Source organism: Numenius arquata, chromosome 20, assembly GCF_964106895.1.
Source record: "Numenius arquata chromosome 20, bNumArq3.hap1.1, whole genome shotgun sequence".
Lineage (NCBI taxonomy): Eukaryota > Metazoa > Chordata > Aves > Charadriiformes > Scolopacidae > Numenius > Numenius arquata.
The window spans coordinates 5553722-5574521 of NC_133595.1; the positions used below are offsets into that span (position 1 = coordinate 5553722).

The window sequence follows — 20800 nt, forward strand, 5'->3', positions numbered from 1 at the left end:
GCATGATTTCACTCAAACAATGCCTGGTACTTGCAGGGCTGTGATCCAGATTTTAAGAGCTACAATACAGCGGTGGAGGGAGGAGAATGAGGAGGAGGAAAGATGCGTCTTCAGTTGGTGCAGCGGTTCAGCTTAGTCTGTCCAAAGTTACAGTTTTTCCTCGCTGCGTAAAGGAGGCAAAGAGCCCGTGTCTTGTAGAAAACTAATTTCAGATCTGTGCTTAAATGTATGACGGTGTCCAGCATCATCAATTCTCCAACTACAATCTTCACATCAGCCCATTTCCTCTGACACAATCTGCTGCCCACTCCCATATATGTTGCACTCCAAGCCCCCGGGGACTTTCTCCGAAGCAAGCTGCACGCCCAAAACCAGACTCAAGCCATTTAAGTGTCAAAGTGAAAAACTCATGCCCTCTTAAGCACATCAGGGTTAACCTCCTCTCCCATCCCTCCGCAGGGGAAGCTGATTTTAAATTGGCATGTGAACTCTGCCTGTGGGGAGATTTCCACCTTGTTTATCCATACCTGCCTTCCAGCAGATGAGCCACCAATTTTCCTCCTGCAGAAACTAATGCCTGTCACACAATAATTGAAGTGATGGGGGAAAAAAAAAAAAAGCCTGGGATCTCACAGGCCCTTCAAGAAGAGTAACAATACGAAAATAAAAGCCTGCCTGCTTTACACTCTCCCAAGCCACCTCCCTCCTACCCAAGATGTAATTTTAGCAAGCTGCTCCGTTAGCTCCATCCTGGAACACAGAGTAAGAGAGGAGACAGCACTGGATGCCCACACTGGGAGCATCAGCCCTTATCAAGATGCATAGAATCATAGAATCATAGAATGGCTAGAGTTAGAAAGGACCTTAAAGATCATCTAGTTCCAACCCCCCTGCCATGGGCAGGGACACCTCTCACTAGAGCAGGTTGCTTAAAGCCCCATCCAGCATCAAGTAGCCAGCTCTCATTTCTGCTGGCAGGGGCTTGGGGAATTCCTGTTCCTACGGGAATTGCACAAACATTCAATCTGCCATCTCTCGAAAGCATGGCAGCAACAGGGCTGAGACAAGGGTTGGGTTGCCTTGATGGAGAGGGGAAAGGAAACAGAGTTACACAGGAAGCTTCACAGAATCTACATTCTAAGGCCATGCAAAGCCCTCTCCAAGAAGTGCACAAAACAGTCACAAACTCCACAGCCATTCTTTTACTGCACTTAGATTCATTTGCGACAGTGACAGAGCAGCCTTTCCTCCTTCCTATCAAATGGAACTACTTTGGGGAAGGCTTCATTCTGCTCCCCCAGCCCCAGTCACGCCCCTCAAATCTACTCCTGCTTAGTACCAACACACTGATCAGATCCCTCAATCTCATGATGGTTTGGATAATAGGCTTAAAATGGATTTTGTTTCATGCTATGGTGTGGGAAGGAACTATTGACTGCTGGATTTGTGGGCTGGTAGAAACTGGCTCATAGTTAAAGCACTAGGCTGGGCATCAGAACACACAGATTCTCCTCCCAGCATCATCACAGCCACCCTGGGACTTCGGGCAGGTCACCGCCCCTCTGTGTGCTAAAGCTTCCTACCATCTCATCTGCACAGCAGGAATACATCTCCTGCCTGAAGACAGTTGTGGAGACACACTAAGGGTTGTGCTCGGATACCTCTGTAGCAGAGAAGAGGAGGGAGGTGGGAAAAGATGGAAGCACCAAGGGAATATCAATACCCCATCCTTGGAAGTGTTCAAGGCCAGGCTGGATGGGGCTTTGAGCAGGCTGGTCTAGTGCCCAGGACAGAGGGTTGGAACTAGATGATCTTTAAGGTCACTTCCAACCCAAACCATTCTATGATTCTATGAAGCAGAGATCCAGCCAGATAGCCCTGAATGCTCTTGTGAACTCGACAGAATATTTGGGATCCCTGGCAGGAGATAGGCAGGAAGAAGGGAAAGGCTGGCAGCTGCAGGGAGATACTGGAGTTAGACATCATACCAGTCACCTTGAGTTACAGAATTTAAAACAAAATAATCACTAAAGTAACATGGAAGAGTATGCAAGCAACACACATGCACACATTTACCCTGCCCCCATCTTTTCCCTGTCACCAACACCTGGACAAGCTAAGCAGAGCAGTGCCTCGCAAACAAACACAGCAGGATCGGATGTGGGCAGGGGCTTGTGGAAGCCGGGAGGAAGCTCAGCGTGTGGTGTGGTAACGTCTGGCTGGGGCCCGACACACAAATTACAGCCAAGGTGCCGGGGCCAGAATGCAAAGAGGGGCAGGAGGGGGGGCTCTGAGGAGAAAAAGGCTTTATCTCTCAGAGCACTAAAAAGTACAAAGCAGAGAAACCATCCTCACCCCAAGCTGCACTGCCCCGGAGGGGAGATGCCTCTATCATTAAATCTGGTTGGCAGAATTTCAAATATGCATGAACAAGAGGAAGGAAGCAGGCGAATGGCAAAGCCACACAGGCCAGGGAGCAGCGGAGGAGGCGGGAGAGCAGGAGGTGATTTATAAACATCGCTGCCTTCCACAGACTCAGAGGATGTGGTTTGCACAGGACGTTTACAACACAAACCCACAGAAGCCTTTGCTTCAACAGAACTTGGTTAGGAATGAGCCCGGCTGACTGGGGTCATTTATTATAGAAATCTCCCTCCCTCCTCCTCCTCCTCAGTATCCAGCCTCACGCTGACCTACCGGGGCTTCTCATTCCCCACCCCGTCTTGCTCATGCTTTTTCAGTGAGATTTGGCTGCACCACTTCTGTACCACCTTCCTACAGCAGCAAGGCTGGAGACACCTATGTGGAGAGATACCAGGCCTCTGGTATTTGGGAAAGGCTGGGTGGTCTCTTAGTGCCAGTATTTCAAACATAGTGCACGGTTGTGTTCACCGAGATCTTTTTTCCTAAAAAAGTTATTAATTCTTGAAGGGCTTTTTCCTTCCATTTCCCTTTGTCTGCAGACAGGAGAAACTCTTCCTTTTGCTAAGATATGAGCACAGCAGCAGGATCAAGCAACAACAGCTTGGGGAGTTACTGCAACCACTTGAATCTCCAAATCTCTTCTTTGGCAAACCCTTTGCCTACTCCAGCTGCATTAGTTAAACCACCTAGGAATCTATTTTTGCACCCAGCTGATCTCAGATACTCTCTGCTCACAGGCCAATAAAAGTTTAATCCTATTTGCTAACCAAACAATACATTCTGTCTAGTGCTGTTTGCCAGGGATTTTAGGAAGGAAATTGGGTGATTTTGGGAGCTGTTGGTAGATATAGAAAGTGAGCGGGCTTATTAGGTAACGGGCATCAGCCGTTGTGAGGTCAGCAGGAACCAACTAACCTCCAGGATAAATGGTAACACTGGGATGAAGGTCCTGGTGTTCTCAGACAGCAGTGTAAGAGCACGGATGCAGTGCATGCGCAGAGGGTAGAAACGAGCCGTTGGTACCAGCCTGGAGAGGAAAAAAAGAAAGGATATTAGGTCAAGTTTATAGAGGAACTGCACTTGCAGCTTCCAGTGACACTTGAGAATCCTTCCTACTCTACAAAAGAGAGAGCTTTAGTATTGCACAGCAAAATGTTTGAGCTGATGAAGCTACCCCATAGCTGGAAATAAAATTTACACACGTTAAAGCTATCACACTAACATACAAATTCCAGCTTCTACTGGGAGAAAGCATTACAAGACAACAGCTTTGAAGATGAAGTTTATCAGTGATGCTGTTTAGCTCAACACTTTCAGCTCTCATGTTCCCATCACAAGTAGGTGTGCAAGTGACAGGAACCATCAGTAAAATGCCCATCTAAAACAGCAAGTTTGACCAAGAAAAAGACTCCTCAAGGACAGCATACCAGAGGGACTACGAGGAGGAAGATATTTCCCATTTCAGGCTACATACCCTCTGTGTACCCACAGAATTCATGCTGTCACCTCAACAGCGACCTTCTTAGTGTGGAGTGTCACTGCGGCAGGAGCTGGACCAGCAGTGACCAGCACATCAGAAAGGACAGTGACCTCTCACAGCCCAATCTGTTCAGCTCTCTCCAGTCCAGAGGAGGACCCGAGCTATTCCCATCTCCTTCAGAGAGGCAATATGTACATTTGAACAGCCAGTGATCAGTGTGAAGGGGAAGAGGCCAGACTTTCTTTGACCCACGTTTCAAACCATTATACACTCAGGTATTAAGAAAGAAGTAGAACCAACTCCCTTTGTAAGGTTGGGACTGAGAAGCATCACGTAAACCAGCAGCAGAAGGGAGAATGCAGAGCCATCTCTAAAAGACACGGGACCTCATTATTGTACCACTCTAGAAACCTCTCACTCTGGATGACCTGTACTTGAAGACATGGATCCTCCAGCATTAACAAGGATTTTTTTAATTTTTTTTTTTTTTTTTTTTAAAAACCCCTCAGTTCCCAGACAACAGGCTCAAGTCTGATAAATGAATCCCTCCCCTCTCCAAAGAGCTTGCTGAGCAATCCAGGAGAGGAAAAAAAAAAAAGAAAAAAAAGAAATGCTTGACCAGGCACCATAAATCACCTGCATCTGCCCCCCTCCAAATAGTGAAATAATTATCATTGGATCCATTATAGAAATAAATCTACTTTGCACCCCTGATCTGGCACCACTGGAGATGACGAAAGCCATTCTCAGGAATTAATTGATCGAGGAATAAACCTGTTAAGTGTATAGATTTACTGTAAACCAAGACCATTAATTTTAAGAGTGCGCAGCGATGCAACAATCTGCTCAACTCCGCAATGGCTGGATGCACAGGGAATACAAAACACAGCTGGGTCCCAGTTCTGCTGCGGAAGGTCCAACTGCCTTGTCATTACAGGACACAGCTTGGGGGTTCAACCGACTCACATTTCATCTCAGCAGAGAGTGCACTCTAATTTCTTACCATTACTAGCTCTTGGAATGCCTGCTCTACTTCTCCCATGTAGCCAGGGCACAGGCTGTGGTGTAAAGAACAGCCTAAAGTCTTCTCAAGGCTTATTTTCACTTGCTAGAGCTCCTTACTGTTATATTCCTGGGTGACCACAATCTTCCTCTGGCTAGAGAGGACAAAGAAAGCTTCTTTCAACATCAGCCTCTGCCCCACCAGGCCAGGTCACCAAGGGAAGTTGCTCCGGGACACCAAGGCTGTGCTTCTTTCTCTGTGGAGGAGGCTATAACCTGCTTTCTCTCCTGTACATGCTGAGAGGCCAGAAATCAAAACTTAATGGGCACCTAAAAACCTTATTTAACTATAAGCCAGGGAAGAACTTCATCCTTATAGCTCAGACTGGAAGCAAGGTAGAAATCCAAGTAGACATGGTCAGAAAACCACTGTGGGATGAGGGGAAGAGGCATAAGAGGACAGGAGCTTCTGCAACAACTCTGCTGCAAAAAACCCCAACCATGAACTCAGACAAATGCAAGCACACAAATCAGCAGGAGGAACTTATGGACTACGGAGGCAGAGAAAAAGCATAAAACATAGCAATTTCAGAGCAAACTCAGCAATGAGGCTCTTCTCAGCATCGCAGATGTCAGAAACCACCAATTCCAGCACTTCTCCATTCAGTAGTCCACATTCCCTGGACCACATTTTGAGCACAGGTAACTTCTAGACATATGTGGGGTCCATTTGAATAATATGTACTATTAAAAATAGTTTAAATGCATTTTATATGCTGGAAAGCAAGAAAAGGGAGCAAGAAAATGAGGGAGCCAATTTTGATTTTAGCAGGAAACCTTTTTCTGTTAGTTACCTTGTTTCACCACTTTTCAAATTCTGCCCTGGTCCCCGCCCAGAGCAGAAAAACCATGCTGGATGGTGGTTTCTCCCCATTCCCCACAGGTAAGAGGCCAGGGTGACATAAAGAGACACAGTCTGTCCCATAGACAGATGGACACAGGCTCACTGCCCTTTCGCTGGAGCCAGGCGCCACCTCCCGGTACAAAAGGCACTGGAGAAAGAAGGTGGGGTGTTGCCTCCCAGCACTGCCACCCTCTGCCCCAGAGCACACACCATGGCAGGAGCACAAGTGCAAGAAGATCTTCCAGATGTTGCGCAGCATCCTGTCCCAACATCTGCTCACACAGCTCTTGAAGCTGAGCGGCACAGGGGAACAAAGAGAGGGGTCCAGCTCCTTCCCACCATCTCCACCAGGAAGCCCGCTGGCAGCAGGCAGACACTAAGCAGCCCCAAGGCAGACGCAAACCCCTCTGAAGGTCTGATGACCTTCCAGAAGTGCATAGCGTGGTACATGAAACAGAAAAACCCTGACTGCAGGCTAGACTAGTTTATCTTCTCACCTCAAACAGAAACAACCTGAGTTTTTCTGTACACAGTTGGTAAAGACGGGTATCTACACCAGGGGATGTGGCCCAGAGACTTGACTCTTGCGAGTCCCAGTTTGGACAGCACAGCCACCAGCACTGAGAAGAGTCTGCCGTACCCAGGAGGGATCCTGGATATAGGCTGATGCCCATGGAGCCACATCACTCCCACATCTGCTACCCTTCCTACCTCCTTTTTGTACGCTGGACACTGCCTTGGCTCAGTATGGAATCCAGGGTGGGATCTATTTCTATTTTCCCCACCCTAAAACCCATCTGTTGGGTTCCCAAATCTTTGAAGCCTTGTCAGACAGTAACCGCACTTCATGCCCAGCAGCCCTGTCCGTCACAGATGCTAAGAAATTCTATTGACTGCTCTTCCTGAGACTCACCCGATTCGCCTTTCCTTGGCCCCAGATAGTTGATTTATTTGCCTGGACAGGTAGGAAACCACTTAGATTAGTCCAGGGGACAAGTAAAGCTCTCCAACAGCAGCGGGAAGCAGCCTGTGGACATGGGGGATGGGAAGAGGGATGTATGCATGCTCTAACGATCGTTTAAATCTGCTTATCTTCATCACCACTTGGGAGTTTTTCAAGAGCAGGCGGGTGGCGTTTTAAAGCTGAGAATCTGGTTAACAGAGCTAACAGGATTTCAAAGATCACCAGAGATTCAGAAATTCCCCCGATGCTCGTTATTAACAGCCATTTCAAAGCATAAAAGTTGCATATATAAACATATAAACTGATGGGGAAAAGAAAAATTTTCAGCAGAGACATACTAAAAACAATAAATATGTCCTAGTTTTTCAAATTCTAACAGATATGCTCAAAAAAATGCACCTATGTTTACAGAGCTAAAGATGAGGACTTGATTCTGTACTGTGGCACTGTTAGGTACTGAGGCAAGTCAGTACATTTTTCCTTGCCAATTTGTACAGTTGGGAGGATAATCTGTCCAGATTATTCAGGTTGCAACTTCTAGACAGAGCAGAGAGCCATCATCTACCCTGCATCCTACCTCAAAACAGAGCCTCACTACTGCACAATGTGTGATTACTGGTTGGTATCATCTCCCCTTGGTCTCTGAATTCACACACACCAACACACTGGGATTCCATCATCACCACTAGGAGAAATCCCACCGTGGTTCAACTCTATTAATGGAACCAGCGGAGTTCAGCAAGCTTAAACACAGAGCACTATACCTGGTCAATACTCTGGAAATAACAAAAAAAAAAAAAGCAACCCCAAACCCCTAAAACAAAACCAATCCCCAAAACCCCACAAATGAGAAAAGCTTTCATACTACCAGAGATACCTGAGCAGGCTTTCCTACTGGTGTGCATATTTTAAGAAAAAAAAATAAAATTAAAAGTATCTAAACAGACTTAGATTCCAAAACCAAGTCCCCATCTCCTCCCTCATTTTTTTTCCAAATAGCTCAGCTCTGAGACAGTCAGAAACTGCTATACATGGCATGCTTGCACTTGGATGGTTCTCCTTGGAAATAGCCAGACAGCTATAACCTCTTGGAAAGAGCACTCAGCAACACAGAAATACCACCTAGTGCTGCAACTGCTCCACGCACGACAAAGCATTCCGATGGATGTTAAAAGGCCAAGCTTCCCCACTTGGGCTAGTTCTTCATACAAATGCTTGAGGACTACTCGATTATTTTAAGTTTTCCTTCAGAAAAAAAAAGAGGACACTTTCTAGAATGTCTTCTTGGAGATACAGTTCTCCAGCCGTAGAGATAATCATGTATTTTTTAGCACCAAAGTTAACTGTATTGCTTTGGGTCTCCCCAGCTTCCCACTAAACGATAGCAAAACCTGTTAGCACTGTTCAGAAGCGTGCCCAGACCATACCTGCAAATATTCTGCAGCATAAAGGAAGAGGAATTTCACAGTATTTACTGTACTCATTGCTGGGCACTACTCAGCTACTTTTTAGGTTTGCCCAGAAATGGCTGCAGATTGATATTGGTTCTCCTTCAACACGAGAGCTCATGGAAGGACTTGAACTGGCCACTAAATCTGGCAGAACTGAAATTCCTTATACAGAGAGAGAAGAATAACCTTGGGAAGAATAACCTACACCACCACTTTCTCACCACCTAAACATAACAACACATCTTCAGCTGGAATACTTCAATCAAAAGCAGCTCTCAACACAATTCCCTACCATGCAAGGTTAAATCCAAATGACACAAGAGTAACACCCCCTTAGTAACTGCTCTGCCACATCAAGCAAGAGAAAGAAGTATAGCCAAAAGAAGAAAAAAATCCTACTTACTTTATACAGCCAATGATGACCTGCGTCAAAGGGTAGATCAGCGGCTCCATGACCTCACTGGGATAGATTGTGCTGAGAACCCGACACCAGAAATACAGGCAGTGGATATACTGCCAGTTATAAACAGACTGGAAATTCTCCTGCATAAAAGGGAAAAAACAGAGGCACAAACTTGAAAATGTGGCATTTGAGAGGAGCTCGCTCCATTTTCTCTACAGGACTTATTTTATCTACTCTCCAAGAGTACCTTGTGTACTGTTTAGAGAGGAATAATTAACATTCTAGCTGTCACTTTGATGCTTGTGGCTGACCCACCATCCAGCAAGTTCAGATGCTACATTGGCAACATTATGCTTTGGTACTAGTTAGTGCCTTAAAGGAAATAATGAGCAACACAGACTGCTTTTCTTCACAAGTACGGTTCATTTGCGAAGGATGATTTAACGACCCAGCTCACAGCAGATGGTGGGATGTGGCTGAGCCTTAGGAAACCTTTAACTGTTCCATTTACCCACAGTCCTGAGTCTCCCATAGGTAGGAAGGTTGGAAAGTGGTACCCCTTCTAAAGCACCTTCTGGCCTCAGCAGACCAGAGACGAAGCAAAAAGGGGGTGTAGAGCTACACTACAGATTCAAGCAAGAAAAAAATTAATCTGAATTCATCTGGATTACTCCTCTCTGCACTCAAACTCCTTTGATTGTTGTATAGCAGCTTGTCCTTCTCACTTAAGGCTTCCCTTCCTTTAGCTGTACTAATCAAACCCCCCTAACTCTGAAAGGTTATATCAGTGTTCATTTTAAACGTGTTCCTATGATTATCCACTGTCAAAGCAAGGACCAAAATGATCGACCCAGCACTCCTCCCTGCTTCTGGAAAAGATCCTACCCAGGACACTTTCATTTTTTCTCAATTGTAGAGTAAAAACGACAGACAGCAGAGCTGAGATCAAACTTTCAGCTCTGTTTCTCCGCCAAGTCTTTATGGTTACCAGCAAAACCAGTGTAACAGGCCAGCAGCGTGCCTGACGTGCAAGGACACACTGAACCCACATTTCAGGCTGGCTCACTGGTAGAGGTAGGTGTGGGTCAGGTCTTGCACCAATCCAAGAGACACGGTTTTCAAGAATGTTTGGGCAAGACCCAACTCTCTGCCTGCCATGTGCCAGCTTAAATAAAAGCCCAGAAGAATCCAGGAGTCCCTTAAGGACACCCTTTCCAAAGGGTTCTGCAGTCCCATGTATTCCCTAGAATTGCACCAGCACCAAGAATTTAGGAGATTGCTCTTAACAAGGCGCCTCAGCTCCAACATGTTTGTTTCAGACAGACTTTCAAAGCCCATGTCATCTCCTCCTTTGTGTGGATGAAGCAAGATGCTTAAGTCCTGAAACAAGGACAGAAGCCCTCAACTGCCACCACTGGACCGAACCTTGCAGCAGGGGACCTAAGCCACAGCTCAAAGTGGTAGAGCTCTCCCAGCTCACCAAGATGTACCAAGAAGTTCTGTTCTCGGCTTCTCTTGCACAGAACAGATAAACAATCTGCTCCTGTAATCACCTTCCACAACCACCCACTGCTCAATTTAAATTAATTGGCTTATTGCTTGGATTTGTACATTTTTGTTGTGCTGTTGTCATTTAAAGTTCCTACAACCCTCCCCAGCTGTGAAATCAAGTGGAATTAGTTCTTGTCTGGGCCAGGACTGAGGGTGTAAGAAGCCAATGGAATCCAATTAAGGCATATGCAGCCCAGACTTCATTTATCTCTGCTCATTTATCCCCATGTCTGAAGAGCCAGGAGATTTAACCGGTCACCAATCCCGCAATGTTTGGGAGCAGCTGAACAATTAATCTATAGGGGTCTGTTTTGTTAAACATGCATAAAGCCAGGATTAACAACCTGACTCAGATTCCCGAGGTCAGACTGGAGGTGGCTGAAATCAGGGCGGCTCCCAAAAGGTCTGAGCTGCTTTGTTCAATTAAGTCCTTTAAATAGCACAGACTTCACTGGAAAGATGCACACACCAGGGTGGTTCCTACTCTTCTTTACCTTGAGGTTTTGCGACAGAGGCTGCAAACAGCAGCTTCACAGAGCAAAAAAAGGGTGCCCAAGGCAGAAGATGGAACATGCATCACAAAATCTTGCAAGCTGGGGAGAGAAAAGTAACTCTAAACCTGCAGTTGTCTTTCCTCTCCTTCCTCACTGAAATTCTAAACTAACACAGGCAACTACGAGCTGATCTCTGAAGCCCCCCAACCCCTGGCAAAAAATTCCTTGCCATGTTATGAAATGGGTCAGCCAGAAGTACTGACAATTTAGAGAGGCTACCAAAAGCCTGAAGGGGCTACTGTAATTTTCCCCTCTCCACGCATTCCCCATAGGAGGGTACACTCCTTCCATGCTGACGGGTACCCACCTTCTTCTTTATCGTCATGGCACTGCGCAGGTGAATGGCAAGCTGGCGGATATAGATGAAGGCATGCTGGTAAGAGGTGTGCGTGTCCAGGGCGTACATCTCCGTCAGCGTGCGCTGCATGAAGTTGATCATGGGTAGGACATTGGGAGAGGTGAATCTGGAATTCTTCACAAATGCGATGTACATTTGCTGTGCAGGAAAGAAGACAGGATACAACCACATAAAACAGTATAAAAACATTCTTTTACTAAACTTCTCCACCCAAAGGTATGTCCAAACCTGGGATGAAGTGTTCCTTTTATAAGACAAAGCGCTTCAAAGGTATATGCAAAAATAATAATCCAGTCTGCTCCTTTTTCAGGGGAGACAGGAAGGAGTCAGAATCTTTTCTGCGCCCTTACATTGTTCAGCACAGCGCTTGGAGATGCCCCTGCCATTGCTTCCCTGCAAGAAGAGAGGAACTGCAGGATGGCTTTGAGCCATACATGCTTACGGTTGGTCACAGTTCTCTTTCTGTAACAGCAGTACCTAAGCAATCTACACTTGGGAACCTCAGCTGTTAGCTAAGAGATCAGAGCAGCTCAGTAGCATTGAGTGCATCAGCACTTGAGGAGACCCTACAAGAATTTGGAAGATGAGCATTCAGCCAGTACACAGATGAATAATAGGGACCTTCCCTGTTAAGACCCTGTGTGATTCCAACAGGAAGGCAGTAGTAGGAAGCAGGATCTCACTCTGACCTAACACAGAATTTCTTTCCCGTTTCATTTTCTGGAGGTAGCCAGCACCATCTCCAGCACCTGCCCTGACTAATAGGCTGCAGCTCACGCTCTAAGGTCTTTACGTATAACACAAGAAAGAAAAGCTGCAGAGTGCAGCAAGTACCAGCCTTACCTTGAGCAAGGCACTTAAGTACAGCTCCTTCTTGTAGCGGCAGATCTTGTTCAGCACAAGGAAGGCCAGTACTCTCACTGTTTCCTCACCCGTGCTCCACAAATTAATTGTTTGCTGGAATGGAAAATAAAAAGATACAGATAAATAAAGGGACAAAGAGCCCCTTCCTGGTTACAGACAGGCCTGAGCTTCCTGCTTTCACAGCAAAAAAAGCAAGTGAGGAGGAAGATGGCAGGCTGAATTGTCACAGAATCAGTCACAACAGCACGGGCAGCCATTCTGTCCTCGTACTCCAGCTGAGACCGCATAACAGGCAAGGGTTGACATTTCCACAATCAATAAACAAAACTGTCATCTCTGAAGAATACATGCACTTTTATTCGTGTGCCTAAGTATGCATTTGAGCTTCTGAGCATAGGCACCAGCCTGTGCATGCGACTCAGTCTCCTAGGCTTGGAAAGCTTCCTCATCATCCCCTAGACAGCAACACCACACTAGATTACACGTTTGGCCAATACATCTTCCAGCCCAACAAAAAAAAAAACCTGATTTTTTCTTACGCCAAACTCTGCAGAATACAACTACACTGCAATTACACTCCAGTTATCACCAACACCAAATTCTAGTTTCTCAAAGAATGCTATTAAAGATGCACTTGTCTCCGGAGAAGAGACACCAGGGTTTGATTTCTGAATTTATCAAAGTTTTTTCCCCTCTGGGCAACTAGGTTGTAATTCCTGAGATACATCTCCTGGTGGTAGTTCTGACTTAATTCCAGTTCCCTGGATGTTCACTCGATTAATTCAAAGGACAGAGCAGCAGCAGGATTTGGAGTCAGAGACAAGACCTATGTAAGGCAGCACTTCTGCTGAGACATACCCTTAGTCACTGCTACAGACACAATGACGAGCATCCAGCGCATCACAAAAATACCTACACCCACTGGAGAGGGGTAGGTTAGACTGTACAAAAGTCTGGGCTAATAGACAGCCCACCATTGACACAAACTCATTTATCCGAGTTTTATCCATCTCTGCATTGCATAAAGCAATCATATATTGGTCTCTTTCCTGTTGAGAGTATAGATTCTCTTGGATGTGGCTGGCCCTGTCAGGAAGCATCTGGTACAGCAGGACCACAATCACAGCTGATGCCTCCAAAAACTAGTTACCTTATCTCCACTAATGAACCCTAGAGGAAACTGAAAGATTCCAGCTACGAGGCTGAAAAAGCCTACTCAAAAACCCCTATGGTAGCAGTGAACAGACTGCTACACCTTCAGCTATGAGGTGTAACAGCCTCCCATCACTGTACACCAGTCATCTTTATCAAAGGTTTCCCAGCCTCATTTAAATGTTGTGTGGCAGCTTTTCATTGAAATGTCACCCTGCTGCCCTCTTCCACTCTTCCCCGCCTCCTTTGTTGTTCTTAAGTGCTCAGCAGTTGTGACTAAGTTTCTGCAAAAATATTCCACCCCCAGGCTCTTGAGAGTGAGATACCACCCCAGACGTACACCCAGACTCAGCACTCAGGCAGGAATTACTCCATCTGCCATGAGGAAGCAGACAGCTTCCCCGGAACACCTCCGTGTCACTTTGTATGGGGATTAGCAGCAGTTACACAGAACCACATGCCCACTCTCCTCAGTGTGACAGCGCTTCATGGCACCTAAAGGGCCCGTAAGAGAAGCAGGAGTCCTTTCCAGGACCAAAAGAAAAGGGAAGAGGAGTACAAGAGACTGAACTGTCATAGGATCCAGCCCAAATACCATGAGAGGCTCATCTGAAGGGGTAAAGAAAGTACCTCAGAGCCAAACGACATACCATAGCACGTCACCTTACCTTGAGAAGTACACGGCACTGCTTTGGAAAGGACAAATAATAAGGCACTATGGAGTTGACATGTTGAAGGACTGCTACACCGACTGAGGCTTCTGTTAAACAAGACAGGAGCTATGGAGGAAAAACAAAACACAAGCCCATTTAGCATATGGTCCTCATTACTTCTTCCTTTATCATTAAGCATATGTATTTTGCTGTTCCCAAGTATTTCTGTGTTACCAAAGAACTGGAAGAGCAGACTTCCCTAGGAAGAAGCTCAAACAAACCCCCAAAGTCTGTATCAGGAAAGGAGCGGACACATGGCAGGTTAAATAACTCCCCTGAAAGCACATCCCCCTGGCAAGTGTGACCTCAGGCTACTGGACTTGGATGGGTAATGGCACCTGAGCTCATCACACAAAATCTCATTTGTGGATATCGCAAAAGCTAAGTCTAAGACATCTCACTACAAATGGTCAAAGTATAACAAAGACACCCTCAGTCTACACAAGGCTTGGAAACAGACCATCTGAGCTATCTGACAACTTCCAGCTTTCCATTAAAGAAATCCTAGGGAAATGCAGTAATACTACTGGGTATCAAAAGGTTAACTCCAACTCAAGGAAAAACTTAGACAAACTATTTAAGACACAATATCTTAGTATTTCCAGGTTGTTCAGCTCAGTCCACCTGAAGGCAAATCCAGAGACATTTGTGGTTTCTAACTTGAAGACAACAGTAAACTCAAAGTCACTTCAATTTGAGAGAGGTTCTGCCTGATGCAGTGCCCCCTCTTGCCTGCAATCCCAGTGGCTGCAAACAGAGGCATTTTTTCTACTTCTAACTTTCCTCTTCATTCTCCTCCTTGCACTGCAAACATTCTGAACTGAGCGGGTCGTCTTTGCAAGGTCCCTCACACACCAAAAAGAAAGGAGAAGGTATTGTTCAGAAACTACTATGCCAGAAAAACTGTAGCCTGGGACTGAGGGCACTCAGCACAGGACCAGGGGTTACTTCAATGGGACTGCATTGCCAGCTTTTCCTTTTCTACTGCAGTCTTCAGCTCTACCGTTGGCGAGAGGCAACACCTGAGGAAAAAAAAGCTCTACTGATCAAAACACTTTTTTCTGCTAAGTCATTCTGCCAGCTTACAGCTAAGAGACATCAGCACTGTCGTCTTCTTTCCTTACATCCCCTTCCCTCCGTTTCCGAAGAACAAGTATTTCAACATTGTTAATATTCCAAATCTGGGGGACACATGATGAAGCACTCGCAAGAAAAAATTAGCCTGGGGCAGGAGTTCCCTTCAGAAATAACCTATGAATTGTCTCTGGAACACCAGAGATCAGCTACTTTGGATGGATGGAAAATCCTAGGGGAATGGAGCATAATCATACTCTGAGATGTCGTATGTGAGGAGCAGAGGTTGTCAACATAACATCTTAGTATTTACTACATGAAGCAAGATCATAGTGCCAAAAATAGACTTAAAGATGCAGAACACAGGAGCACTGCAAACCACTTTAAAGCCTACTAAATATTAATTTGTCAGACAAATTAAGACAGAAAGCACTGCCAGAATGTTAACCCAGCCCTTTGTTACAGGCTACCTATTTTGACCCAACCATCCTACGGACCTCCAAATTGTTAGACCAAATACTTTCAAAACACAACAGAGAACTGTTAGACCAAATACTTTCAAAACACAACAGAGAACTGGGCAAACACGATCTCATGCCCAAGGCTTTGAGTGCCTCATTCCAAAATACCCTGAACAAAAGCCCAGCAATGCACAGACTGACCCCAGTAACACAAACATGCTGAAGTTTCTTACTTTTATAGTACAGCTGAGGTACGCTTTTATGTCCAGTCGCAGCTTGCTCCAAAGTGGGCTGGTGGAAGGGAGGACCATTCTGGAAATGAGGAAGAGTTGGGTTTAGCTTTAAAAAAAAAAAAAACAAAAACAAAACAAAAACACAACAAAAAACACACCCCACCAAATAAATTAGATCCCAGCAGCACAAAGAATAGTCTGTTCACTTCCTCGATATTGCCAGTGAGTAAAGACAACTGCTAGCAAAGCAAGAAATAAAAGTAGTAACAATTTTGTCATGGGTGAAAAGAAGTAATTCCACCCTGTAATGACTGCCTGAAAAACAGTATTAGAAAATTCAATTCAAAGAGCTTCCCAGCAGAGTACCCAGATCTCTGGAAGTGTGATGCATGGAGCTGTGACAGACCAAACTAGTCTGCACAAGTCACGCCTGGGGAGGAAAGAGGCTGGTATTTACACAAAGAACTGGAATTTACTTCTCAGACCAGGCACCACTGTCAAAAAGGAATCTAGAGTTTAGCTGGCCCCTACTTTTACAGAGGAGGCACTTCTGGGGAAGAAAGAAAGAACCTGGTTAAGACAACTGTGAATATCATCAGGCAGCTTTGCCAGTGTTTGGGAAGCGCTGCTGTCTTTTTCTAGCTTCACAACCAGGTTGCAATTCTGAAAAACCCCAACCAGCTCTCTCCCACCTGCAGTTCTCAAATCTCTTCAGACTTACTTTAGTTTGTTCTTTGGGGGTTTCAGAAGCAGCAGCTTCTGCAGGCAGTGGAAGAGGTCCCGGACACAGAATGACACAAGTGCATTGAACGCTGGTTAAAAAAAAACAAAAAGTCAGTGAAACATTTGCAAATCATTTTCCATATATACCTGGGTTCTCAGCTAATCTGAAAAGAGCTCCTCGAGGAACTGAAGCCAGTAATTCCCATAGCAGAACTACTGCATTTTCACAAGCTTCCAGAAAACATCAGTTTGCCTTACCCTAGAATTTTTCATCTAAACAGTAAGATCACAACTGACAGCTTTCTGGCACAGGGGCCACCACTTCGCTCTCTGAGTAAACACCACCAAGCACAAAAGCAGCCTGACCCACGACTAGGAGTCTATACTACCACCAATCTCCCTCAACCATAATAAGAATTAGAGGCACTTTTTAATTAAAAAAACAGTCACAGAAATGGACATGCAAATCCTATGCGATGTCTTAAATTAAAGAATGTGATTTTACCAAAAGCTATGAAAGATATAAAAAGCCCTACGCCTGGCAAGAAAGGATTAAGGAGAACATGTAGGTTTAAGCAGTCCCACCCCAGAATGCCAGTTCCAGATGGCACACAGTAACAAGCTGATAAAACACAGTGAGAAAGTGGTAATTTAGTGGTAGAAGTAGGTGGGCTGCAGGTCACATCCTCAGAGACACTAACAAAGATGCTCGCTCTCAGCCACGCTGTCGCAAGTCTAAAACAGAACTGTTCGCAAAATCTGGAGCTTATGCAAAAGGAGGCCACGCTAGAGAGAGAGAGGCTGCATCTCATTTTTCTACAGGCACGATAATCCTGCAGAGAAGGAGATCTAGACGTGCAGTATTTTGAGCACTCCTGGCTAGGGGAACATGAACTGGATGGTGCAACTGAACTCTGAACTGCTGTGAGGTTATAGAACACTATTTGGTAAGAAGACTTGTAGGATTAGTTCTAAGAGGGATCAGCAAGAAGCCGCAGCAAAAGTTGTCCAAAAAACCTGTGCACTACAAATAGAGTGAAGCTGAATCAAGGTACTGTTTATATAAATAGTCTGGGGGATGAAGCATGGTACTTTCCTCAGCAGCCTGCAAGCTCCAGGCACTCACACCGAGAGGTGCACTTACACACTGGGACACCAGAGGAGATACCACTGCACAGACTCACCACCAGCAAGAAGATAAGCTACTTAAGCGAAATAAAGGGTAAGTTAAACTTCTACCAGTACTTATCCCCACTCTCTTCCAATAGCTAAACCTTCCCTACCAAAAAACCTTCTCTCACAGAAGTATTATGGTCACCAACTCACCTGCGGCATCAGTGACTTGAAATTTGCTGGGATCAGCCCCACCATTATCTCCTTTGGTGGTTGCTACAGCTGCTTTAAAGGCTTGAGTGATTTCATGGAAAAGTTTTGGTGTTAGATTTCTCTGGGGAAAGAAAAAAAAAGGATTGCTGAGGAGAAAAAGCAAGGAATATTCTGAAACTCTGGAGCACTTTACTGGGACAGGAGTATTGGAATGCATTGTAAGTCTGGCTGCAAAAACAGCTCCATCCTCTAACACACACAAAAAAAAGTCAAGAAAGTACTAACAAATGCTAATGGCCTTCACTTGCTCTAAAACGGGCTTCAAGGGCTTTTAATTGGTTGGGGGTTGAGCAGCAATGAGTCAGCTGCAAGCAATTATCCAATTTGACCTTTCCCTCCCCCTCTTAGTCAGCAGCAGCAAGTCATTTCATCACTCCTCAAAATGTGACTAAAAAAAGTTCTTGGAGCTACCAAAAGCACAGTGTTTAGTAGGAGGATGAAAAATCAGAAGTTAACCATTCTGACCCCTTCTGAGCCACAGGTTTCTCAAGCTTCTCCTTCAGATGGAGCACAAGTAACTCCAATCTTGCAGCCCAAGCAAAAATTGCAAAGACAAGTCATGGTGAAGTAACAAGCGTATGCAGGCCATACACCTTCTCTGTAGATTTTTGTAAAAGATGAACAAATCTAAAGTTGGTCTTTCAAAGGCAGCAACACACACACAGAAGAACCTTTAAAGGAGAACACTCGAAGTGCCTAGTATTTCAACTCCCTGCTCACCTCTGCAGCGTTTTTCCATTCTTCAACCATTTTCAAGCTCACGGGGATCAAACAAACTCTCTTCCGTTTGACAGTTTCATGTTCTTCTTCGTCTTCATCTTCATCACTTGCTTCCTAGAGAAGTCAATACCAGGACTGAGAAAAGGCATATATACTTCTTTTCTGGCCCCACCTCTTTTGCTGAGCAGCTACTGAAGAGGAAAGGCAGGCAGCAGTGAATTTTATTACTGCTTTACACAAAGTGCTGATAATAGCATTACGTTATGAGTATTACAAATTAAAAAAAAGCTACGTAAGCCCTGCAGCTTCGCTACATAAATACTATGTGTGATAACGTAAAACATCAAGGAGAAAGCATATGACCTGAGGCAAAACAAACTCTCATTGGGAAAGGAGACAAAACCAAAACCACAGAGAAAATATACTCTAAAGCTTTGCTTTCACAATCTTTAACAAACTCCTTATGCTCAGTTCAAACCCACAGCTGATTTCTGGATTACAAGCCTGTACACCTGCAGGTGATCTTTGGGGAAGCTCCTCCCCAATCTTCTGTGTCACTATAAACCTTGCACTGAAAATCAAATACTTAACAGGTAAATAATGAAAATCATTGATTTCAATAATCCAAAATAGGGGCTCGTACCTCCAGTGTATCGGGTGGTACGTGCAACGCCTCCTCCTCATCAGAACTGTCTGAAGCATCAAAATCCAGTAACTTGCGATCATTTTCTTCCAAAAACTTATAAAATTCAGGATCTTTGTCCTTCAGCCGGGAGAGCTGATCTTTATGTTCAGATGCCTTTCCCTTCTTCCTGGTAGATAAGAATTAACATGCATTTATTCATCACTCAAACTTCTGCTGATGCTGTAAAAAAAGCAAGCAACTTCTAGGCACTAAAGCACACCTGGGGCTAATCTGAACAGCGATGGATTTATCAGGGCTGTGGCCACAGTTCTGTATCCCATTTAACACCTGGTGTTCTAGAGCACTTATGAAAGGTTATTTTCATTCAGCACTAAGAAATCCTGATAAACTATCACACTGCATACTGACCAGAGGTCAGGAAAACATCTCGCACAATAAAAAAGAATTTTTTCATGTTAGTAATCACAGAATTGTACAGGTCAGAAAGGACCTTTGGAGATGATTTAGTCCAACCCTCCCTGCCAAAGCAGGTTCAGAAGATGTTGGAACTCGAACTCCACTCTCTGGGTAACCATCAAGCAGCCCAACCTCTTGGACACTTGCAAGTCTTTTATAAAGAACACTAAAAGCAATACGGCCAGAGAAATCCAACAATGAAAGCTCATTAAAATCTTATCTGGAACGAAAGAATTGTTTTGGCTTCTAATAATGATCAGCAGTAACTAAGAAATACTTCACCATTTTCTTTCTGCAGGTACTGCAGTCTCTTTCAGTAAGAGCAAACACACACAAACTGAGAAAAACCAAAGTGAGCTTTTTCTGACTCAAATTTACCCTGCAAACAATTAAAAGTGTACATAAGCTTTCTTCCACTGCAGCTCCTGGATTGACACGAATACAGCTGAAAACCTGACTGCCCTGTACTTCATAACCACACTACGGTCTCGAACCTTTTAGGTTCCCTTTTAGGCACCTCTGACCCGGCTGGTCCCAGAACCAGCTCTTCCCATCCCCAGCGGCTCGCCCTTACCTCCCAGCCGGTGGGGCCTGGAGCGGCTGTTTCGCCTTCCCATTCTGCTGCGCCTTCCCGCTCGGCCGCCGCTGCGCCGGGCCCTTGGCGGGCCTGGTGGCCTTCTCCTCCTCCTCCCAACCGCCGTCAGCCTCCGACTCGGACCCGGCGGCGAGGAACTCGTCCACGCTCAGCTCCGCCAGGCTCCTGGGGGCGGTGAGGAGAGATGGTGGGTGCTCAGTGGGGAGCCGAGGCGGCAGCACCAGGCCTGCCCGCTCACGGCGGCCTTAGGGCCGGCAGCGCGGGGACTGACAAGCCGCAACCAGGCCAGCGGCACCCCGAAGGCTTCCCCAGCAGCATCCCAGCCCCTTCCCGCCGCCATCCCGCTCCCAACCACCCTCCGCCACCGCTCACCTCTTGCCGGCGGCTGCCATGCTGCCTTCCTCGCCTCAACGCGGCCGCCGCTTCCGCTCCCAGCATGCAGCGCGGCGGGGAGGGGCGGGGCTGGGCGGGGAGGCCCCGCCCCCGGCTCCCCCCTACTTCCCCCGGTACCGGCGGCCGGGCCGTGGGCTGCTGGTGCCACACGTGTCTGTGTGTCCCCCATCTGTGTCCCCCCCCTTCCGTATGTGTGTCCCCACGTAGGGCCAGCCCCCGCGCCCGGTAAGGGCGGAGCGAGTGCCCCTTCCCCCGCAGCCCGGCGGCACGGCATTTAACGGCGGGGGGGGGGG

The 20800-nt window shown here is 46.0% G+C and overlaps 1 protein-coding gene across 2 annotated transcripts in view; it reads right to left on the bottom strand.

Moving 5' to 3' along the window:
- The window catches only part of NOC2L (NOC2 like nucleolar associated transcriptional repressor), a 51676-nt gene extending 31117 nt beyond the window's left edge, over positions 1 to 20559 (bottom strand). Inside the window, exons 1-12 of one of the 2 annotated variants that reach the window (XM_074161810.1) lie at positions 20487 to 20559; positions 20094 to 20279; positions 19061 to 19229; positions 18418 to 18531; positions 17638 to 17758; positions 16310 to 16400; positions 15589 to 15667; positions 13776 to 13886; positions 11935 to 12048; positions 11041 to 11229; positions 8629 to 8768; positions 3340 to 3451 (exon numbers count right to left, since the gene is read on the bottom strand). In XM_074161810.1, coding sequence (XP_074017911.1) covers positions 3340 to 3451; positions 8629 to 8768; positions 11041 to 11229; positions 11935 to 12048; positions 13776 to 13886; positions 15589 to 15667; positions 16310 to 16400; positions 17638 to 17758; positions 18418 to 18531; positions 19061 to 19229; positions 20094 to 20279; positions 20487 to 20506 — 1446 coding nt within the window. In that variant the 5' untranslated portion in view covers positions 20507 to 20559. The remainder of the gene's footprint in view (positions 1 to 3339; positions 3452 to 8628; positions 8769 to 11040; positions 11230 to 11934; positions 12049 to 13775; positions 13887 to 15588; positions 15668 to 16309; positions 16401 to 17637; positions 17759 to 18417; positions 18532 to 19060; positions 19230 to 20093; positions 20280 to 20486) is intronic. The other variant, XM_074161811.1, reaches the window with a different exon arrangement.
- Positions 20560 to 20800: the final 241 nt, after the last annotated feature.